Raw genomic sequence first — 25,326 nt, 5'->3', positions numbered from 1 at the left:
GGTGTACATCACGCTCTCTCCAAAATGATTCTCATATCACAATGTATTTTTTTTTCATATTTTTCTCTCTCCATTTATGAATTGTTTTTCTTTCCAACGTATATATATTTTCATGAATTCTATTAATTAAGTTTCATCATTAATTATTTTAGGTCGGTTACTCTTTATATATATATTTATATATATACTTATATATATATATATTAATATTTTTTATTAATTATTTTAAAAGTAAATCTAATAATTCTCCTCTAAAATATTATATATATTAATTGAATTTTTATAAAAAACTGCAAGAAGAATACGAGTTTTAGTTAATATATTATATTAATTATAAAAAAATATTTATATTAATTCAATTGAACATTAAATATTAAATATAAAAATATACAAGAATAAAAAAACTTTCAGTTATCATATTACAATTATCTATTAATTTAATTTAACATTAAATAATAATTATATCAACGTATATAACTACAATTAAACCAACCCGACTTTTTATCTTCTTCTCCACCCAAATATTTTCTCCTATAAATAATCTTAGATCAACAAGGTTTAATTGAAGAGAGAATAGTCATATCGACTCATAATATTCTCAATTTCTCTATCAATATCATGTTTTCAATAATTGAATTTGCATTATGTTATGTTTCAACAATTCGTTGTTCACTGTTTTGCATTTTTTTCCAGGAATTTGATCATTTCAGGCAGCTACAACAACATCATCGGTCTCCAAGCGTGTTATCTTTGTATCAACTCGTAATCTTCTCAATTTCTCTATCAATATAATGTTTTCAATAATTGAATTTGTATTAGGTTATATTTTAACAATCTGTTGTTCACTATTTTGAAATTTTTATTGGGAATTTGATCGTTTCAGGCACCTACAACAACGTCATACACATTTCATCGATCTTCTTTTGAATCCGATCGTTTCATGCAGCTGCAATAACATCCTACGCATTTTATCGATCTTCTTTTGAATCCGATATGGTCAAAGTATGAGTAATGATTAAATTTTATGACTAATTAATAAAATAAAATAAAAAATTAAATGCATATGATCTCTATATTCTTAACCTAATATTTTTTTGCTATTTTTCAATTTTTTTTGAAATATTATTATTATTTATTATAACATTTAATTAATTTATTTATTATTCACATTATTTTATAATATTTGTTTAATTAATTTATTTATTATTCTCATTATTGTATAATATTTGTCTTGATTATCCTATTTAATATATTCATATTATATTAATAATAATGTGATTTAGTCTAAATTTAATCATAACAAGTTTTAAGATGATAACGTAATGGCTATGTATAGGAAAATCTGTAAAGGGGATTTTAAATGCCGGCAAGAAAAATAGGAAGCGAAAGAAGACAAGGATTTCAAATCAAGAGAAAGCCAAAAAAAATTTGACTCCGTGAATTTAGAAAAAAATTTTAAAAATTATTATTTTTTATTTAATTATTTATTTATATTATTTCATAACACAGTCTAATAAGATATTTTATAATAAATTATAAGTAAAATTATATTTTAATAAATAATATTAATATTTTAATTATTTGTATATAAATGTTGGAGATGTACATCAAGCTCTCTTCTCTCCAAAATGATCTTCATCATCATATGTATTTTCTCTTTCTTATATATATATATATATATATATATATATATATATATATATATATTTTATATATACATATATATTTTCATTAATTCTTAACAAAATTTTATCATTAATTATTCTATGTCGGTTACTTTATATATATATATATTAATATTTTTTTATTAATTATTTTAATAGTAAACCTAATCATTCTCATCTAAAATATTATATATATTAATTATAAAAAACTGAAGTATAGGAAAATCTGTAAAAAGGATTTTAAATGCCCGCAAGAAATATGTAAGACAAGAATTTGAAATAAATAGAAAGACGAAGATTCTTTGTCTATGTGAATTTAGAAAAAAATTAAAAATTATTATTTTTTATTTAATTATTTATTTTTATTATTTCATAACACAGTCTAATAAAATATTTTATAATAAAATTATCAATAAAATTATATTTTAATAAATAATATTTTAATTATATGTGCATCAAGCTCTCTCCAAAATATCTTCATATATATAATATTGAAATAATTAATAAAAAAATATTAATATATATATATATATATAAGTATATATATAAAAAAGTATCCAATATAGAATAATTAATGATAAAATTTTGTTAAGAATTAATAAATATATATATAAATATATATATATATATATATATATATAAAAGAAAGAGAAAATACATATGATGATGAAGATCATTTTGGAGAGAAAAGAGTTTGATGTACATCTACAACATTTATATACATATAATTAAAATATTAATATTATTTATTAAAATATAATTTTACTTATAATTTATTATAAAATATCTTATTAGACTGTGTAATGAAATAATATAAATAAATAATAATAATTTTTAATTTTTTTTTTCTAAATTCACGAGGCAAAGAATTTTTAGCTTTCTTTTGATTTCAAATCCTTGTCTTCATTGGTTTCCCATTTTTCTTGCGGGCATTTGAAATCCCCTATACAGATTTTCCTATACATAGCCATCACATTATAATCTTAAAACATCGCATGACCAAATAATAAATGATGATAGAATTAACACCTTGTTATGATTAAATTCAGACTAAATCACATTATTATTAATATAATATGAATATATTAAATAGGATAATCAAGACAAATATTATACAATAATGAGAATAATAAATAAATTAATTAAATAAATATTATAAAATAATGTGAATAATAAATAAATTAATTAAATGTTATAATAAATAATAATAATATTTTAAAAAAAATTGGTAAATAATAAAAATATTAGGTTAAGAATATAGAGATCATATGCATTTAATTTTTTATTTTATTTTATTAATTAGTCATAAAATTTAATCATTACTCATACTTTGATCATATCGGATTCAAAAGAAGATCGATAAAATGCGTAGGATGTTATTGCAGCTGCTTGAAACGATCGAATTCAAAAGAAGATCGATGAAATGTGTATGACGTTGTTGCATGTGCCTGAAACCGATCAAATTCCTAATAAAAATTTCAAAATAGTGAACAACAGATTGTTAAAATATATATATATATATATATATATATATACATTTCTTAACAATGTTTCATGAGTAATTATTCGGTTACTTTTTTATATATATACTTTTATATATATATATAAATATTATTTATTAATTATTTTAAAAATAAACCTAATAATTATCATCTAAAATATTATATATATTAATTATAAAAAACTGCAAGAATAATAAGAGTTTCAGTTATCATATATATTAATTATAAAAAAAATTATTAGTCAGTGAAATTTTGATCATTTTATCATAAAATTCGTTTATAAAAAGACATTTTGATTTTTTTATTGCATTAATTTCTAATTTTGTTTAGTTTGTTTTAGGTATTTAAGTCATTGTAAGCCATTATATTTTTTATATTTTTGGATGCAAGCTATTGTACTTCTAAATGTTTGTTTACTTAAAATACTTTAATTTTAAGATAATTGTGTTTAGCTCTAGATTTATATATTCATATGTATACACTCACTTGGAATAATTAAAATCAATTATTTTGTTTAATACTCCTATTTTTATTGAAATAATAATGTGTTTTATAAATTTAATTTTATTGTGCAATTTTTATTTTTATGGTAATACTTTTTTTTTATACTCATATTTTTAAAGAAAAAATGTTAGTAAAAATAAACTCAATAAATATAACATACCATCCATATATATTAATATTTTTTATTAAATATTTCATCTAAATAATTTGATTATTTATAAATAAATTAAACTAAAATAAACTCTTCTCATCTAAAAAGTCATATTGAGATTTGTATTAAATATTAATATTAATTATGAAAATTATTTAAGAAATTTAAATTATAAAAAAATATACTTTATGGATAATAAATATTATTATAACGGGGTCAGATCTGCTGTACCAGTCAATGTTTCATTTGCTGAACCACCTTCAAAAACAAATAAATTATATATTATAAATAAATAAAAAAGTAAATTTTATTGTTGTTTTTGAAGAGTGGTTCAGCAAATGAAACATGGTTTGGTACAGCACATCCATAAAATAAATTATTTAGTTTCATTCTAATTTATAACTAATTAATGAAAATAAAATTAACGGATAATAAATATTATTATAACATTCCATTCATATATATTAATAATTTATCCAAATAATTAACATCAAACAAAACAAACCCCTTTAGTTTATTGTAGCCATAATTCATAACTAATTAATGTAAATATTGTGGAAATTGAATTATAAGAATTTCAACACCAACAAAAAAAAATGAGTTTCATTTTACAAAATTTTAGACAAATTATTTAGGTGGTACAAATAAATTCATAAACAATGGATACTTTATTTTTATTATTATTATTATTAACTTTATTATTATTATTTTTTGTCATATTTTAACTTTAATGTTATATTGCTGGATGTTCAATATCTACTTTATTTTGGTATTTATATATGTATTTGTCTTTCCATTTGATAATAAATTTATTTATTTTTCTTGTCACTATTCTATATTTTGGTGATTTGAAATTGAAATAATAAGATGTTTATTGAGAAAGTTACTAAACTCTTAGCCTTTTAATATTATACTTTTCATTCTTACTACTTTTTCATCTATTTCATTTAAAATGAAATTATCTACAAGAACATAAAAAGAGAAATTTCGAACATCAATTTTATTGTTTGAATGTGTAAAACCACTAAATTCTTATCAGATGGATGATGATTTCAATTGTATTTATTGATCTATTTAATTTAATTTGGATAAATTTTGATTGAATCGACACTATGAATAAAAGTTTTGTTTGATATTTATAGTCTCAAATTGGTAGAACTTTTAATTGATATTTATAGTCATAAATTTTGAGAAATTAAAACTTCTTATTTCTTGTGTTGTGTCTAAATACGATCCTTAGAGCATCTCCAGCGCATGACCTGTGCCCGCATCGGACAGCATGCAAAAGGGCAGGTCATTGTTTTTTTTTTTTTTTTTTGAATTGGAGATAAAAGCAAAAAGAGGGCAGTGCTCTCGGTCATGCCCTCCTCTGACATTTTCATAATTATATAATATAATATACTCTATAATATAGAAATATTAGTTATATATTTAATTATAATATTTTTTCTTATTTTAAAGTAACATTATAATAACATTAAATAAATATATATTCTAAAATTTTACTATAATATAGGAATATTAATTATATATTAAATTATAATAATATTATAATATATTTTAAATTATAAAAATATTTTATATTTTATTATATAGAAATATTAGTTATATATTATCAAATTAATTTTTTAATATTATAATATATTTTAAATTATAAAAATATTTTATATTTTAATTTATTTAATATTAGTTATATATATATTTAATTATTAAATATATATTTCAAATAAATTAATATATTTTTTTATTAATTATATTAACATGTTTTAAGTGTGAAGTTCTCAAATTTTCCTATAATATATATAATATAGGAATATTACTTATATATTTAATTAATAAATATATATTTTAAATAAATTAATATATTTTTTTATTAATTATATTAACACGTTTTAATTTTAAGGGTTTAAATTCTCAAATTTTCCTATAATATATAAGAATATTAGTTATATTAGTATAAATTAGTTATTTATTTAAAATAGTATAAATAAAATTTATTTTTAAATTATTTAGATAAGAGGGCGGGCGAGAAGCATTGAAGTGTTTTGCCCAAGTGCAATGTGTGCAAGCTTTCTGCTATGTGGAATATAGATTTGACAAAATAAGAGGGCAAATGTCTTGTGCGCTGCTGATGCTCTTACAACTTTAAAAAAATGTAGTAATAATTGTCCAATTATCGATATTCATTCCACTTATTATTTCATCTTATATTTTTTTTTTTATGTTTACAACTTAGACTAACTATTATAATATCTATTGGTATTAGAATCTCAAAAAATAACACAAAGGAATCCATTTGAATGGTAGATTTAATTAGCGTGGACAACTACAAGCATTTAGTGGTCGTTCGACGACACGATAATTTATTAAGACGGAAGAAAACAAAAAATGTATTTTTTTTTAATTTTCATTTTTTACATATTTTTTTAATTAATATATGTGTACTTAGCTCCGTGCAAAGGGAAATTGGACGAAATGACCCTAAAAATAGGCCTATTTGCCTCCGTGGTCGGCAGAAAACTTAAATTGATCTGATGACCACTTAATTTTTTTGGACGAAATTACCCTTTTCGCGTAACGCGAAGGGACTTCGCGTTTCGCGAAGTGAGACGCTGTGAAAAGTCCAGAATACCCTTACTATATAATAAAATCCGGCCATCTTTTTTTCATTTCTTTTCTTCCCTTCTCTTTCTTCCCTTCCGCTTTTCTCCTCCTTCTCTCTAATCTCGCCGGCGACGGAGTTAAACGGCGGCACTCAATGAGCTCCACGACGAGCACAAGCACTATAACACTTGGTAATTTTATGTATTTTAAGTTTATTATTGTTCATTTATGCATTTTCGAATCACTGTGTTGTTTAGGGTTTCATCTGATGATACTTCCCGTTTCGCGAAGTACTTCCCGTTTCGCTAAGTACTTCCCGTTTCACTAAGTGCTTCCCGTTTCGCGAAGTACTTCCCGTTTCGCGAAGTGTTTCCATTTCACAGTATTAATTATCCTGTTTCCATTTTTTCTTGCAGCCGAAGTTTTCGTTTTCTATAATGGAGAGTGGAAAGCTGATGCTAATGGAATATGAATTTTTGATGCCTCTTCAATCAAAACATTGGATTTACCCCAAAGTACTCGTTATGCTGAATTAATTGATAAACTCCATGAAAGACTTCAAGTGCAGAAATCTACGTATGATTTAGTGCTGCAAGTGAAGTATGATATTCCGAATATCACAAATCCTAAACCCGTTTTTATTAAAGATGATGAGGATCTGAACATATATTTATCACGCTTGATTTTGGGTCGAACTGTGTCACCATTGTGTGTGTCTGTAGTAGAGAAGTCACAATTTAGTAAAGAAAAGATACCACTACTTACCTACCCAACTCAAGAAAGTATTCTCCCACAATTTACTCAGAAAATTGTACCAGAAGCTTTACCCTCGGAGGTCTTTGTTGAAAGTAATGAAGCCTGAGATAACTCTTTGCCTCACATCCCACTTACTCAGGACTTGCATGCATCGATACCTACACCACATAGTGTGAGAAGAGCATCAACGGGTACACCTACTAGTGCAAGAAGATCATCATTGGGTACACCATGTAGTGCAAGAAGATCATCATTTGGTACACCATCGACAGACATATCACCGACAGACATATCACCGGCAGACATATCACCGACAGACCCCTCATTTGCGTTGGCGTTAACTACTGAAACCGTATTGGAAGTCGGTGCCTTGTTTGAAAATAAAAAAGAACTACAACTGATGCTATATAAATATGCGATGACTAATCATTTTGAATTCAAGGTGGAGAAGTCAAGAAAACATCTTTGGTATGTGAAATGTTTGGATGAGAAATGCAAGTGGAGATTGCGTGCCGTGAAAGGTAAATTATCTGAGATGTTTGAGATCCGGAAATTCGACCAACAACACTCATGCTCAGTTCTATCGAGGCTAGAGAAAAAAATGCAAATACCAGTATGGGTTATTGGGCAGTGCGTGAAGAGTAAGTATATGGACCATCACCATAATCACTTGCCTAAGAAAATAATTGAAGACATGCAGGCAACTTATGGGGTAAATTTGACTTATAATAAGGCTTGGAGGGCTAGGGAAATGGCATTAGTGGCGGTGCGAGGAACAGTTGAGGATTCATATGAAAAATTACCCTCATACCTTTACATGTTGGAGAAGCATAATCCTGGTACCATAACAGACATCCAAACAGACGAGGTCGGGCACTTCAAGTATATGTTCATGTCCCTAGGCCTCTCTATTAGGGGTTTCAAAGCCTTTTGTCGTCCCGTATTGTGTGTTGATGTCAGTTTTCTTAAGCACAAGGTGGGAGGTCAACTATTGGTGGCTATTGCATTAGATGCTAATGAACAATTATATCTTGTCGCATTCGGAGTTGTTGATTCAGAGAATAATAACTCTTGGACTTATTTTATGCAAAAAATGAGAGAAGCAATTGGATTAGTTGATGATCTCGTCTTCGTATCCGATAGACACCCAAGCATCGCCAATGCCTTATGTGCTGTTTTTCCAGAAGCATACCACGATGCGTGCACATATCACATAAAGATGAATATCAACGCGAAATTCAAAACTGATAATTGTCATATGGAGTTTGATATGGCTTCTCGTGCGTACACTGTCCACGAATTCAATCGTTTTTTTGACAAGATAAGGGTTAAAGATCATAGGATTGCTGCCTATTTGGAAGAAATTGGATTTCAAAGATGGAGTAGAGCATTTTTCCCCGGTAAGCGATACAATCAACTAACAAGCAATTATGCTGAGAGTTTTAATAGTCAGAGCAGGGAAGCCAGAAAGTACCCCATTTCCTCAATGGCCGAGTATTTAAGATTGACAATACAAGGTTGGTTTAATGAGAGAAGAGAAAGAGCGTCCAACCACCGAGAAGTGTTATCTCCAACATATGAAAAGTGGCTACGTGAGGGATTCGAGAAGGCTAGATTCTATACAGTATCATCGCTTAACCGATTCGAGTTTTATGTGCATGACAATCAGTCTCATTTTAAAGTCAATTTGAAAGACATGAACTGCACTTGTAGGGTATTTGAAGTTTCTGGTCTTCCTTGTACTCATGCAATGGCTGCTGCCCGTCACCGCAATTTGGTTTGTTATGACTTTTGTTCAAGGTATTATTCAGCTCACATGTTCAATCTATTTAACCAATTGTTTAATCGTTTTATTTTCCATTCTTACAGGTATTACACAACTGAATCTTGGATGAATGCATATGCGGAGACATGTTACCCTGCTGGTGATGAATACGATTGGGATATTCCCGAAATGATCAAGGAACGCGTATGTCTAAAACCACCTGTCAAGGTTAAGAAAGGGCGCCCACAAACAAAGCGTAGGTCATCTCAAGGTGAGGTACGTAAGGCTCCGAGACGATGCAGCTCATGTGGTGGACTAGGACATAATAGGGCCACATGCAAAGCAGTCATGCCTGCTCCATCTACTGCAAAAGCATCATCATCTAAGCATCATGACTCATCTTCTCAACAGCACGAGCCATCATCTCAACAATATGAGCCTTTAGATTGATTGGGATAAGTTGTATAAGTGTTTTGGATAAGTTGTATTATGTTTTGGATAAGTTGTATTATGTTTTCGGATAAGTTGTACTTGGATAAGTGTTAATCGGATAAGTTGTACTCGGATAAGTTGTACTCGGATAAGTTGTAATCTGTTTGTTGTATCTAGTTTATCTGTGTACTGAAGGAGTACTTAACGCTTCGTTAAGTACTTAACGCTTCGTTAAGTACTTAACGCTTCGTTAAGTACTTATCGCTTCGTTAAGTACTTATCGCTTCGTTAAGTACTTAACGCTTCGTTAAGTTAAACTTGGTTTAAGTTAAAGTGAGTTTAAGTTAGTTACTTGGTATGATTTATGTACATTGATTTATATGTTCAATTCTTTGGTATGTAAATATCAGACTACCAACCAACCAGACTACATTAAAACTACAAATATTTTAACATGAAATGTAACTTAAGTTGAAGTTCTACCCAAAAAGTAATACAAGTTCAGAATACATAAGCACAAGTCAAGTTCTATCCAAAAATCAATAAAAGATTACAATACAAACTAAGGTTCTGTAATTTGATGAAATAACCGGACCACCATCTTTTGTCGAAAAAACTCCATTTCATTGGAAGTCACCTTCTCTACACCTAAACCAGTAGTCAAGTATTCCATGTGCATAAGCATAAATACACCACAATCCCCACTTTCTGCTGCTCTAGGGACTTCCCCATATTTGGCGACTGCATTTTTGGCTGGGTGTGGCAACCTTTTATATGTCAGTTTCTGGAAATTGAAATTAGGATACCTTTGTAGCTCAGCATCACTGGCTCCCATTGCATATATTCGTGGAAACATCTCACACAAAGGTCTCAGGTATGGATCGAGATTCCTATAAATACTCGAGTCGCAGTCATATACGTCAATGTGATTATCTTGTACACGAACGACGCACAGTACCCAATGCTTGTTGCCAATGTTCAAAGGCACGTAAATATCGTCTACTTGTGGCCATTCTGGCATATGTCTATGGTCCGCACCCCAGAAGTACTGATCAAATACCTCTGATATTGGAAAATTTTCAGGATCTTTTTTAAAGTTCGGGTACTCTCGCCTCATCATATCTGCTAATAAGCAATCCCCTATTGATACTTTACAATGTTTATATGTCTTGGGATATTGCGCAATCCTTTTGCGCAACAAGTGGCAGACTGCGTCGACTTCCTGCAAAATGGGATATATCAAAAACCTTATTCATAAGTTAAAGAATTAATATGAAATGCAAGACTTACAGGATCTTTAAGCCATGTGCACTTTGTTAGAACTCTAACAAACAACTTCTTTCGTGCTTCGCAAGTAAACACAGTCTTTGTCTCATCATTGGTGGCTACATCTTTCAACCAATTCTGTAATTGAACCAACAACTCATCATCAAATTTTTGAAGGGGATTGATAGTTAATGGATCATTCGTCTTTGACTGTTTTGACAAAGAAGGGTTTGTGTAGTCTTCATCTTTCTTCTGCTTCCTCACTCTTTTTTTTGGAACTACTCCTTTAGGTGGAGTGTTGTATAATTGGAAATCATCATCATCGTTCTCATCCTTCCCATCCCTCGAATCCTTCCCATCCTTCCCATCGTTCTCATCCTTCCCATCCTTGGCATCCTTCTCAACCTTGACTTTCTTCTCAACCTTCTCAACCTTGAGTTTAACCTTCCCATCCTTGGCTTTCTTCTCAACCTTCTCAACCTTGACCTTATCCTTCTTTTTCTCAATTATTTCTTGCATCATATCGGAGAGCAACATCTCCCCACCATCCACCTTCACATCAGTCTCAATCTCCCCAACATGCACCTTCACCTTCACATCAGTCTCAATCTCACCACCATCCACCTTGACATCATTCTCAATCTCCCCACCATCCACCTTCACACGAGTCTCAATCTCCCCACCATCCACCTTCACATTATTCTCAGTCTCCTCCACCTTCACCACACTATCCTCCACCTTCCTATCCTGCAAAAATAGAATAACAGTGTGGTCAACGTTTACTTCCCGAAACATTTGACTTCGCTAATCAAAACTTACCTCAGTTTTATCCTCCACCTTCACACTCTCCTCCTCTACCTTCCCATCCTTCATCTCCATCTCATTCGTCTTCATCTCCTCCACCTTCCCATCATTCATCTCCATCTCATTCGTCATCATCTCCTCCACCTTCCCATCCTGCAAAAAGAAAACAACAGTGTGGTCAGCGTTTACTTCCCGAAACAACATTTGACTTCACTAAGTAAAACTTACCTCAGTTTTATCCTCCACCTTCTCACTCTCCTCCTCCACCTTCCCATCCTTCATCTCCATGTCATTCGTCTTCATCTCCTCCACCTTCCCATCCTGTAAAAAGAAAACAACAGTGTGGTCAGCGTTTACTTCCCGAAATAACATTTGACTTCACTAAGTAAAACTTACCTCAGTTTTATCCTCCACCTTCTCACTCTCCTCCTCCACCTTCCCATCCTTCATCTCCATGTCATTCGTCTTCATCTCCTCCACCTTCCCATCCTGCAAAAAGAAAACAACAGTGTGGTCAGCGTTTACTTCCCGAAACAACATTTGACTTCACTAAGTAAAACTTACCTCAGTTTTATCCTCCACCTTCTCACTCTCCTCCTCCACCTTCCCATCCTTCATCTCCATGTCATTCGTCTTCATCTCCTCCACATTCCCTTCCTGCAAAAATAAAACAACAGTGTGGTCAGTTATGAACAACAAAAGATAAGTACTTAACGAAACGATAAGTATCTTTATCTTACCTCAGTCTTGCCCTTATTTTCCAATTTGCTTTTCTTCTTCTTCTTCTTCCTCTCCTCCTCAATACTATCTAATTTGCCTATTAACGTGGCCATCCTTTGGTTGGATTTGTCTAATAACTGTTCGCACATACTAACAACCAACTTTTTCATATAAGCCTTGTGATGTGTTTGAGTTTCTTCGTAAGCTGTTTTCATCTCTTTGAGCTCCTCCTTCACCTCTTTGATGTGCTCCTCCTTCAGCGCTTTTACCTCATCTTTCAGCTCTTCACATTTACATCCAACAGAAGATGTTGGAGGTAATCTAGGACTAGTAGCGGATGGGGGACTAGGAATGTTGGCAGGACTAGATTCATAAGCAAGCTTCCTCTTCAGGTTTACTGCTTCTTTGAGATTAACCGCAGCCTTTTCTTCCGGGTGTTTGGTTTGGAAGTAGGTTCTTCATGTTCATCCTCAGGTTCACTTTCCGATTCATCATAATCTTCCTTCACTAACTTCCCTTCTGTAAATCCCTTAAAAAATTCATCAGTTGACTCATCTATTTGTTCAAAGTCCTCACCACTGTATAACCTCTTCTCCATGGAGGACTCTTCCATCTCAGTCAGATCCGTTGTCTCCAGGGCAGACTTTATCTCGATCAAGGTGTTCTTCCTGTTGGAATGATAGACTAACAACCTTGGGCATAGAGGATCATTAAGCTCATTCTTTCTAGCAAATTTAGGGACAAAACCTTTGATGACCTCATATGTCCACACTTGAAATGCCAGTGCAAACCCATAAATGTTATAAGCAAAAGGAGCATAAGGATCAGTACTCTTTTTCTTCTTCTTATAATATTTGTGACTGAGATGTCTCATGTTCTTGTTCAAACCCTTGAGGGTGGCTCTAAAGGTCACCTTCCCCCAAGGAAATCGGAGGAAACTTTCCTCGTCTTCGACCATGTGGAGGATTTTTGCAAATACCACCCTCCTTGGGTCAAATGAAAATAGGTACTGGCAAATCAGGCATACCAGCCCCATCTTCCAGGCATCTTCCTTATCTCTACATTTCAAAAAAGCAGTCTCCAACTCTTGCATTACTACACTCGTCTTCCCTTTAAAATATTTTACCAACAGAGGTGGACAACCTCGGCATTGTTCTTCGTTCACCTCAGGAAACCTTCCGAAGTTTAGGCCCGTCACCAAGGCGTACTCTTTCATACCAAACACAAGTTCTTGCCCATTGATATTGAAAGTTATCTCCTTGGAGTTTGAGGTTACCCTCCTAAGCAACATGTGATGTACAATAGTTCCTGAGAACTGCAACACTGGCGCAGAGACTATATATCTGAATTGGGTATTGTACACCTTCTCCACAAGATCCATTTCCTCAAACTTCATCACAATCTTCTTCAGGCAGAGGGCGCTTTTCCAAGATATCCGTCCAGGAAAATCAGGAACGGTGGTTTCTGCCATCTACAAAAGGAACAACAACAAAAATGTAAGAACAAATACATAAACCACAGCAAACGTTAAGTACTTAACGAAGCGATAAGTACTTAACGAAGCGTTAAGTACTTAACGAAGCGATAAGTACTTAACGAAGCGTTAAGTACTTAGCGAAGCGTTAAGTACTTAGCGAAGCGTTAAGTACTTAGCGAAGCGTTAAGTACTTAACGAAGCGTTAAGTAATTCGCGAATCCCTAAACCAGAAACAATAACCAACAACCAGAAACAAACATGCAAATATAAGACAATAATCAATAACCAGAAACAAACATTAAACGCTAAACCTAACCAAATAAACTAAAACAGCCAAAACCCTAAAACTTAACATGCAAATATGAAAACCATAACCAAAAAAAGACATGCAACAACCAAAAAAAACAAACCTGAGATTTATGGGGAATCAATGATAGAGACAGAGGACACGAGGGGGACGGGCAGATCGGCCTTGTGAAAGTCTTTAGTGAGACGGTTGTAGAGAGAGAGGAATCGAGAGGATAGAAGAGGGAAAATGGAAGAAATGAATGTCGAAATGTTTTATTTTTTAAAATATATGGTATGGCGCGTGCATATACGCGCGCCTCTTCGTCTTCCTACGCGCGCGTGCAGAAACGCTAAGTACTTAACGAAGCGTTAAGTACTTAACACTTCGTTAAGTAACTAGCAGAAACGATATCATCTGCAAATATCATCACAGCCAAAAGAACAATTAATAAGATGAACAAACTAATAAACCAATATGAACAAATATGAACATATATGAACAAATATGACCCATTATGAACAAATATGATTCAATATGAACCAATATTAACCAATATCACCAAAAAAGAACATATTTAGGGTTAGGGTTTCATTAAGAAATACAAATAAGAACATAAATCTGTTATATAAACATAGATTCGGGGATTAGGTTTCTTATCTTGTAGATTTATGCTTTAGGGTCGCCGTCGCCGGAGTTTACGCCGCCGGCGACAAACTCAGGAAGAGGAAAGAAAGCTTGAGAGAGAAAGAAAATGAGAGAAATGAAAAAATTTGAGTATATATATCAATACCGTTTCACTTCGCGAAACGCGAACTTCCTTCGCGTTACGCGAAAAGGGTAAATTTGTCCAAAAAAAATTAAGTGGTCATCAGATCAAATATTATTAAACCTGACCACGGACGCAAATAGGCCTATTTTTAGGGTCATTTCGTCTAATTTCCCTGTGGAACTTTTTTTTTTTTTCTAGTTCACAATCAAAACAATTTAAATTGAAGTGTTACCCATAATCTTCCTATTTTGTTTTTTTAAATAATTTTTTTTTCTCACAATATTTAACATCACAAAAAATATTTACAAATTTAAATTAAACTGGATATAAACAAAGTTGCTCATTTCCTCTGCAGACTTTCTTTTGTGTGGAAGTCACAAGAAACGAAAGGATATGAGAGCCGGCAGTGCAGTGCTTGCCGGCGGGACACGCACCGCTACTTTTCCGACCACCGTCTTCCGATGCTACTCTGCGGCCTCCGGTATTGTTTTCTATAATCTCTTTCTTTACCATTAGAAACACGGATTACCTCAAATAATGACAATGTTAGGATCTCAGATTCCAATTTATGAACAAATCAATGTTTTTAAGCGTGGGTTGTTAATAATTATGGCGTGTCTGCTTCAAATAATGTGGGTTTTGAGATGCAGAGCACGTGTCCTTCATTAGAGATGTGGCTGTTGCAGAACCACCTGAGCGTCTACATAATCTTCTGAAAATGCTTCAGGTGAGAGGTAAGAAAATAGTGGAATTCTAGTCTAATATGTTTCAACCCATTTGAAGAACAAACAGAAACTGTCAATAGTAGTATGATTTTCTTTCATCCCACTAAAATTTGGATTTTTCAATCTCAATTGCAAGTCTTTTTTGCTTCCATGTTTATGTAGTGTGATTGAATTGACAATTCTTCAGATTATGAGATATTAGCATATCTGCTTTACAAGAGTAGTAGTTTTGTTGCTCTTTAACAGTGTTAGCAAGCTCCTCTTATGTTTAATAATTTGACTAAATAATCCACTTTCTCGTAAAAAAATGCTTATTTTCAAACAATCTGATTTAACTGGAATAACCCTACATTAAACAAGCCCTATGGTTATCATGTCATTTATCTGTACAAGTGTTCTGAAGTTAGGCTCCACTTTATTTCACATAAACAATTTTCAGGTTCTGAATATAATCTCAGATAACTGCTCTCTAGTGTTAAGTTGGCATGATAAACTATTAAATATTTCTGTTTTTGTAAACATCTCTACCATTCATTGAACATGTGACCTAATGGCTACAAAAAAGCTTCTGCTAAACACTATATTTGTGTTTGTTTATATGCAATAGGTGAAACAATAATCTCTCCTGCAGCAAAGCAAGGTTTGATTCCCCTGGCAATACCTCTCGCTAAAAGAAACTCAGGTATGGATTGCCTCTTTGAAGTTTTTTTTGCAACATTGAAAAAACCTTTTCTAGAAGCTCAACAATGTTTTTAATCTTCTTAAGAAGAAAATCTCTTTGTTTGTAGGCTCTGTAACTGCACTGCTGCGGTGGCCAACTGCTCTACCTGGGTAATAATAATTTAGCATTCAATTATTTTTGAATTGTTAAAGTTCGTATAAATAAACTTGTTAAAATTTACTCCTTTAAATAGAAACAACGAAAAAAAATTGTAAAATAAAGGGAAAGAGACAAAGAGGGAATGGGCAATGTTGTAATGAAATACTAATCAACTCGAAAGAACCACAAGGCATCCCAAACCGAAAAACCAAATCAAGACCAAAAGTAAATCAATCTTCCTCTAATTCCGAATAAACTAGAGAATTCTCGCCACCAAATATTTTATTCATTGCCCTTCTCCTATCCAATTCAGGTTGCTTATTCATATTGCATTGGAGCCTATATTGTTCATGTTCCAGTTTTAATTGTGTCTTTCTTCTATATGGGTTCTCTACACTTTTTTTCCAGTTCTTAAAGAATTCACATTTTTGAAGTCCAACTATCTCCCTTCCATGTGAGACCCGCGTTAATACTTAACTTCTTAAAACACTCATTAACATGCATAATCTTTTTTTTTTCTTGATTGCAAACATGTTTACCACTACATGCAGAATGGATATGCCAGTGGTGGAGGTTCGTAACTATGGAGTCTGGCTATTGGCGAAAAGTGTAAGGGACACAACTCTCTCTATTGTGATACGATATTGCAACACATTCTGTACATGACAAATCATAATTTTTCCTATTGCTTTCATTTGTGTTATAAATGCAGGTAGACCAATATATCCATCGTATTCTGGTTGAAGAAGATGCCAAAAATTCGCATGATAGTGAAAATGAACTATTCCTTGCAGCAGCTGATGCTGGTGAGAAATTTTATAAGAAGGGAGACTTTGCTGCCTCAAAGGCATCTAGTCTAGAAGCTTATATCCTAAGGAAGGTACTTAATGTAAACCTATTTTAATTTTGCACATATATATATATATATTTGAATGAACTAAAACATTCCACATTCTCATAACTCATAAGGTTAATTATAGTTTATTTTGTTAGTTGATTAGTGTTTTGTACTTGATATTAGTGGCCCCATTTGGGAACACTCTTTATTTTTTATTTCTGCATATCGATCTGGATCTGGATCTAGATACATATATGTTTTGAAACTAAATTTAGTCAAAAGACTGATTCAAAAATTTATTAGTTGTTTTTCATCCAAATACAAAAACATAAATTACTAAGTGTTTCCAAATGGGGCCAATTCAAAATTTTGATTTGTAATCTTATGTATCTCAAATTTTGTTTATCATCCAACCTAATATAAAGCTTTTAATCCAACCTAAATCTAACAACCTTTTTTTCTTCTAATTAATATGTATGCTACAATTTCATTTACCACCAAATGAAGAATAAATCAATACAACAACAAATTTTGCGAGTTCTCACTGGGATTAAGATGAAAATACATAGTTTTTGTCATTAGTAGATCAAGGGTTGTAATGATAATGATAATGATAATTAGATAGGGTGTAGAGGATATAATTCCTAGTAACACATTATATTTCTTTAGCTAGTGACATGACAAAGTTGTTATTGCCAAGGCCAATATAGTGAGGGTAGCTTTTTTTTCTCCGAGAAAAATAGGGATGGTAGCTTCACATTATGTAAGATGCATAGAATGATATGGTGGTCCATCTTCTCTTTTATATCAATCTAGGTCTCTCCTGAAAAAAAAATCTAGGTCACCTATTCTCTAAGCCTCATCTCCTCTTCTATATTATATACGCTACAGTTTTCAAATGAGCTCATTGTAACCTAGGTTTACTTGGACCACTGAACCTAGAAATCTATAGAATAGGCAACTCCTCGAGGGCTTTGTGGCGAAACTTCATCAAATCTTATGTTTATTGCTTTATTCTACTCTCTACGGTTTAAATTAGTATTATGATTGCTCTACAAAACCCTTGTGGTAAAAACAGGTGGGACTTTTTCCGGATATAATTGAGAGTAAAGTTGCCCAGCATCTTGAGAAGGGTGACCATGTAAGACTTAGTCTGTTTAGTTTGAAAAGTGTTGTTTAGCCTGTGATTTTTTTTCTAGAAGTTTAATGTTGGTTTTATTGTATGCTTGTGTAAGGTTTCAGCTATGGTGACCGGTGAATTCTATACAAAGAAAGAGCATTTCCCTGGATTTGGACGACCTTTTGTCTTTAACGCGGATATCTTATTGAAGTTTGTAGAAATCTTTATGTGCTACGTTAAAGAAGTTTATGTTTTCAAATAAGAAAATCCGAACTTCATAGTTTTTCCTCTTCTTTTGTTGTTGTTGTTGTGTTTCAGGGTTGGGCGTGAGGTTGAAGCCAAAGATGCTGCTAGGGGTGCTCTAAAATCACCATGGTGGACCTTAGGTTGTGAATATAAGGTCTGTTACATTTGCCTAATTTGGTTGCTGTCATTATTTTAAGCCGCTATTTTGTCACAATTACGACCATGAAAAATCTCGAAAGTTAAAACTTAATGCGACTTATTTTCATATGGTATAAGATTCTTATCTGGATGATGATCCAAATTATGTGTTTTTTTTTGTGTCATTTGGCATAAAGTTTATTTTTGGATCATGATTTAGATTTTTGTGTGATTTTTTGTTTAATTATGCATATAAATATTTTTTTTGGATCATGATTCAGTTTATTTTCTACAACATAATAAATGTAGATTTTTCCGTATTATAGCTGATATGAAAATAGGTCCAATTACTATTTAGGACTTGAACATGGTCCATTTTTACCATAGTGTTCGAAATTTAACATTTTTAACCATACGAGGCTTTTCTGTTAAACGGAATGCTGGTGAAGGACGAAAAAAAAGAAGGGATTCATGTTTTTTTCTTTTAAATTAATCAATTATTTGACATTTTATAATTACGTGGCAAAAGAAATATCACGTTGGAGTCCGTGGACATAGTCTGTTGGGGGGAAAAGCTCCAAATGGCTAAAAATGTTAAGTTCGAGTCTCAAATGACTCTATTCAATGTTCGATCCCAAATAATTACTGGACCGATACAAAAAAAATTCATTGAGGAACCACTATTGTATCCAGATCCAAATAAGTTCAATAACCCACTATTGAGATGAAAAAGTATCATTCCAAAATAATCCTATACCAAAACTATCACTAGTGCTTCCAAATGAAGCCAATAAATTTTTTTTGTCTAAACAAAGTTAAAGTTGTTAAAACATGAAACCTGTTTTAAGCCCTAAAGATTCCAAATGAGCCAATATGCATAAAAGCATATTCAATTCTGAAAGTGCTTGTTCAGGAAGTTGCTGCTATTGCTCAATGGGATGATGAACAAATTGAGTACATTAAAGAGAAGGTGACCGAAGAGGGTAGACAAGAAGACCTCAAAAAGGGAAAAGACCTAGCTCAGGTTGATTTATTTATTTATTTTGTTTTGCTGAACCTAGCTCAAGATGAAAATTTTCAAATGTCAGCGTTAGAGAGAGCCTCATCAAACTGATTTTTTTTTTTTTTTTTTTTTTTTTTTTTTTACTTTTTTACAGGTTATGCTCGATGAAACTGCATTCTTATTGGATTTAGCCTCAGTTGATGGGACATGGGATGATTTCCTGGAAAGGATAGCCGAATGCTACGAGGAGGCAGGCCTTCATGACATTGCGAAATTTGTTTTGTATCGGGACTGAGGGTAAGAAGAAATTTATTTACATGTGACATTTCTTAACAGTCCCAGTTTTGTTTCATAACAAGCCTTGATCATCTCAAAGGAGTGTTAATGATAGTGTCATGTCATTGTCAACAATATGGTTAAGCATGATTTGGTTTTGTTTTGGTTTGCTTGTTTTTGACTAATATTAGACATGTTCAATCCTTGATTTCTTAGGAAAACCATTAATGACTACTGTCCATAAAAAAACAATGAAAAAATAGATTTTTTTTTTGTCAAAAGTTACAATCATAGTGATTGTATTTGAATAGTTTACTTAAGGCGATCAGGTTCGTTTGGTCTCTTAAGCAAGACTATTTTCATTTTAGCTCAGGTGTTTGGTCTCTTAGGTAAGACCTTTTTCACTTGAGGCCCCCCAATTCCTCTCATGAAACAGAAAACACAACAAAATGTTCTTTTTGAAATGAAGTTCTGGTTGTTGTGAGGTCATACTCAGAAACAAGAATATCTTAATGTAGAGGTTCTACCAACAATAGTGTATTATGGAGAATCCAAGGCCTTGAGTTAAAGATTCTTCTGTAGGATACAATATCATGATTTATAAGACATGACCCCAGAAAGTGTTGCTGGTTATATAACCATACCGGAATAAGAAAATGAAAACAGTTCCCCAAGACGTTCTCAACAGGGTAATGATGAATTCCTTTGAGGGTGCAAAGTTAGACTGTATCTGCAAACTCATGCTTCATTCTTCTCTCGAGGGTGCTTGGATGAAACTTGTTGAGATATGGAGGAAGTTTTGCCTCAAATTTAAATACTATTCAAGTGTTTAAATTTTTGATTTGATCCATGCATCTAAAGATTAGAGAAATATGAGGAGATGATGGTTGTGATGAGGAAAAAAATTGTAATATAAAGGAAATTATGAAAATTTTGTAATAAGTTTTAGGCCTATCATGAGATAGATTATAAAAAATTGGTAATAATGGTTATAGTAATAATGTAAGTTGTTTATGAAATTAGTGACAAAAGGCTATATCAGTATGAGATATTTAAAATAAAGTTATCTCTGAAATAATACATTTTGTGTATATATTTTATGAAAATAGAACGACCTAGTACAATTCTTGTTGATTGTTGGAACTGAAATAATTCACATAAATATTTATTATTATAAAATTGCTGAATGTCAACTAAGTCATGTCTATTTTATAGGCCTTGTGGGATATTTAAATTAGTTGGTTTGATGTTTGATTATTTGGAGTTTTATTGGGATTTAAAAAATATATATATTATTGAATAAAAAAGTGGGTTATTAATTTTTAATTGGTTGAATTATTATAATGTTATTTTAATTTAAAATTTAAATTTTAAAAAAATAAATATATATTTTAGTTGATAAATTAAATAAAAAAAAGAGTGTGATATGAAAAAAAATCAAGAACAAACTACTTCTTTGAGTATTTTGAAAATAAGTAATAATAGGGGATCAGATTTTTTTCTAAATATCAATTAACACATAATATTAACTCATCTCTCTTAATTTTATATGAAGTAAGAGACAATAAATAAGAGTAAGTAAAGAGAATAAAAAATATTATATTTTTTTTCTTTTATAATTAAATTCTTAAAAAATATATATTATTTTAAGATTATAAAAGTTATATATATATATATATATATATATATATATATATAATTAAAAAACATATTAATATATATATAATTTAAATAATACATATATATATATATATAATTTAAAAATAATAAATTTCATAATTTATATATTAATATATATAAAATTTTAAAATATATTTAGTTTGTTATATATATATATTTTTTAATTTAATTAATATTAAAATTTAAGAAAGGAAAATATTAAAGTTTATATTTTATAATTAAATAATAATAAATTGAAGTAAAAATAGTAAAGCATATTTTATACGACATATTTAATATTATTGAAAAAATCTTATAATTTCAATTCATTGTTATACTTACTATTAGCTCTAATTTTTTTATTTTTTTTTTCAACTATCAATGTTCAAAATTGAGTTGCTTATTATAGTTTTATATACTTAAATTATTTTATTATTTTTGGGAAAAACTTAAATTATTATTTAATTTTTACCAACTCTTTCAAAGGTTCTAAATTTTTCATGATTCTAATTAAAAAACACAATTTATTTTGGTTACTAATGAATATAGTTTTTTTTATTGAATTAATTTATTGTCAGCAAAATAGTGTTGTATGTCGGATTGTGATCCCTATCCATAGAAAAATAGAATAAAAAGTCTTCTAATATTTTTTGGGGCCTAATTAGCGTACTCCAACTTGTTTCCAGCTTATCCAAAGCAAAATAAAATATTATCAACTCATGTTTTCAATTATTGAAATTTATAACCCCACCTTACCATTTAAAATAAATAAATAAAAATCAAGATCACAACAAAAGAAATAAGATAAAATCCTAACTTAAAAATATAAAATAATCAACACATTAATTTTTCCTAGCTTTTCTTATGAATAAATCGTCTTCAAAAAAAGTTCCATCACTTATTATTTATTAACATCATTTAATTTATTTATTAATATAAATTTTTAACATGTACTTAACTTATTTGAAAACACCCTTAAACATTAACTTATCTAACATTGTTTTAAACATTTTTCTAATTAAAATTCTTTTAATTAATATTGATGAATCCACTCTTTCAAAATATCAATTATAACATGGGTGTGATCTTACCATGACAATTCTTCTTTAATATGTATTAAAACAATTACTCCATTAAGGTAGTTAAGTGGTAATTGTCGACTTAAGAAATCAAAAGGTCATGTCGATTCCATCCAGAAACGCTTTATGTTTAAACGGAGAATCGTGACTTTAGAGTGTCATGCTAGTTGTTCTTTAATTCCCAAAGTATGTATTAAAACAATTATACAAAATTTAACTCAATTAAATACTATCATTTTCCCATTATATATAATGGATGATATAGTATTTATTGTGTTATTAATACACCTTTTCATAGACAATAACATTATTTGAATGATGACCATATTAAAAAAGATGATATAGTTGTCAAAAGTTTCATAATTTCTTTATTTCAAAATCACTCAATATCAAAACAAATGATTATCAACAACCCTCCTTACATCCTTTTCTTTAACTCTTGTTCCATCCACAACTTTTTTGTGCATGATCCCATCTGTCTCAAAGGGATAATTATGCTTATTCTTTCTTTAATTTGGAAGTGAAAAAAAGAAGTCTTTTTATGATACTAATAAATATTTTCGTTTAATTTTATAATAAATAAGATTGACAATTATAATTCGTCTCGTGTCTCGTATTTTCGATCAAAATTGTCGGTTTGATAGATAATATTTGTGTTCTAATATTAAAACAATAATAAATACAAATAAATATATAATATCACACATATATTTTTATTATTATTAAACCAGAATTTGTTTAAATTGAACAAAAACAAAATTTATAATAAAAAAGATTTCAAAATAAAAAACCATACTCCAATCCGACACTTACACTTACTGTCCTAATAATAAACCCAATTTTAAAATTATTTAGTTATTTAAGGAAAAGAAAATGAAAGATAACTATCAATATATATAATTAATTTGCTTCCAATTAAAATAAATAAATATATTTTAAACAACAGTATCTGATTTGATGATACTTGAAAGATATATAAAAAAAAACAAATGATGGAGAATAATTACTTCACGTGCAATTACATTACATGTAATATGTTTCGATAACGATCAAAACAAACCGGTAATTTATTAATTAATTACCAGTCATCAACAACACCATCCTGATCTTCCGGTTCGGGCATTTTATTCAAGTCGGGCATTTCCCTAAACCAACAACACTCCGCCGTCGCCGCCGCAGCCGCCGCCTCAAGCGCGTCCACTCTAGCACCGACCTCAATCGCCTTCTCCCTAATGTCGGCGGCCGTCAGTTCCTTCATTCCTGTTTCCTGATCATCCGCCGCCACATATTCCGGGAAATTAAGCCTGGCCGTCGGACCTCGTAGATAATAAACGGCGATGTCATATGCACGCGCCGCCGCCACCGGTGATGAATATGATCCTAACCATATTCTCGAACGTTTATTCGGTTCTCTTATTTCGGCTACCCATTTCCCCCATTTTCTCATCCTTATCCCTTTATATGGTCTTTCCATCTTTCTCTTTCCTTTTCCTTTTCCTCCTTCTTCTTCCATTCCTCTCTCTATATATAGATAGTAAAAGAAAGAAGAGATAGCACCGCCACCGACAGAGAGAGTCGAAACAAAAGGAGGCCTACCTTTTAAATAGTTAAGGTCGGCATGTCGGAAATGATTTTCTTCACCCTCTTCTGAAGCAGGCTGTTTTCTTGTCTTAGAGAGAGAGTGCCATTGCTTATGGAGGCAAGTGCACTTAGAAGAAGAAGAAAGAAGAAAGAAGAAAGAAGAAAGAATTTTAAGATTTCAAAAATGGAAAAAAAGCAAGCTGTCATCTTCTCTATGTTGATGAAAGAGAAATATATCATTACTATAATAATATCCATTTGCCAATAATTTTCCATTACTTAGTCTTGTTTGTTTCAACTTTATTTTAAAAACCCAATTCATTATATATTTAATTTTCTCACTTTAATTCTATATTTTGATATAGTTTCATTAAAAAAGACTTGCATTCGGTTTATTGGAATAATAGTTATAGTAATTGTGATTGATATTTGATAGATTTAGACAATTTTAGACACGACACGAAAACACGACCTGAACCGAACACGAAAAAATCAGGTTAGGGTCATGTATTTTTTTGTTCGGGTCAAAATCAGGTCGACTCGTTTAACCTGATTAATAAACATGTCAAAATCGGGTCGACTTGACATGACCCAAAGTAGACCCGATAACCCGTTTACAATTTTTTTTGTTGAGTTTTGTGTTAATTTTTCTTAATCACTCACTCATTTTTTTTTGTAAAATTTTGTATAAGTGAATTTGTGATTTAACTTCATTTTTATTTTTTTTATGTCATTTTAATTTAAAATAAAGAGATATGAATTAATTACATCGGGTTTGGTTCGAGTTGAGTTAGGTAAATCGGGTCAAACAGGTCAGGTCCAGGTCAAACACAAATAAACAGGTCAGGTTTAAGTTAGAGATTTTTGACCCGAATTATTAAACAGGTCCGGTTTAGGTTAGAATCGTTAAACCCGTTAACCTATCAACTCGAACCCGCTAACCTGAAACTTACCTAAATTGTCAGCCCTAGATAGACTTAATAAGTTAATATATTGAAGTGTTACATTTTTTTTATTTGATTTAAATTATACAACTTATTTAATTTTATTTATTTATGATTCCTATTTATTTATACTTGTAATAAGTATATGGAACTTATTTATCAAAATTGTTTTATTTGATTATGAGTAAAAAAAA

The 25,326-nt window shown here is 30.7% G+C and overlaps 2 protein-coding genes across 2 annotated transcripts; one reads left to right on the top strand and one right to left on the bottom strand.

Moving 5' to 3' along the window:
- The first annotated feature begins 15,037 nt into the window (after positions 1-15,037).
- On the top strand, positions 15,038-20,041 carry LOC124919330 (protein IN CHLOROPLAST ATPASE BIOGENESIS, chloroplastic-like). Its single transcript, XM_047459555.1, has 11 exons — positions 15,038-15,184; positions 15,354-15,437; positions 16,036-16,110; positions 16,217-16,259; positions 16,800-16,857; positions 16,961-17,128; positions 18,165-18,227; positions 18,322-18,416; positions 18,525-18,606; positions 19,504-19,614; positions 19,748-20,041. The coding sequence occupies exons 1-11, from the start codon at positions 15,097-15,099 to the stop codon at positions 19,886-19,888; spliced, it is 1,008 nt and encodes a 335-aa protein (XP_047315511.1). The 5' UTR covers positions 15,038-15,096; the 3' UTR covers positions 19,889-20,041.
- Positions 20,042-23,500: 3,459 nt separating this feature from the next.
- On the bottom strand, positions 23,501-24,274 carry LOC124919331 (ethylene-responsive transcription factor ERF011-like). The gene has a single exon (XM_047459557.1). The coding sequence runs from the start codon at positions 24,118-24,120 to the stop codon at positions 23,686-23,688; it is 435 nt and encodes a 144-aa protein (XP_047315513.1). The 5' UTR covers positions 24,121-24,274; the 3' UTR covers positions 23,501-23,685.
- Between the last annotated feature and the right edge of the window lie 1,052 nt (positions 24,275-25,326).

This window comes from Impatiens glandulifera, chromosome 1 (genome assembly GCF_907164915.1).
Source record: "Impatiens glandulifera chromosome 1, dImpGla2.1, whole genome shotgun sequence".
NCBI classification, from domain to species: Eukaryota; Viridiplantae; Streptophyta; class Magnoliopsida; order Ericales; family Balsaminaceae; genus Impatiens; species Impatiens glandulifera.
Note: the sequence above shows the minus strand (reverse complement) of the source record. Positions and strands in the feature narration are given on the sequence as shown.

What these genes read in the sequence shown, in the direction of transcription:
- LOC124919330 (XM_047459555.1), top strand. Translation starts at nt 15,097, where the DNA reads ATGAGAGCCGGCAGTGCAGTGCTTGCCGGCGGGACACGCACCGCTACT. An exon ending in TCTCGCTAAAAGAAACTCAG is followed by an intron (nt 16,111 to 16,216) that starts GTATGGATTGCC and finishes CTTTGTTTGTAG; the next exon opens with GCTCTGTAACTGCACTGCTG. An exon ending in TGGCCAACTGCTCTACCTGG is followed by an intron (nt 16,260 to 16,799) that starts GTAATAATAATT and finishes CACTACATGCAG; the next exon opens with AATGGATATGCCAGTGGTGG.
- LOC124919331 (XM_047459557.1), bottom strand. Translation starts at nt 24,120, where the DNA reads ATGGAAGAAGAAGGAGGAAAAGGAAAAGGAAAGAGAAAGATGGAAAGA.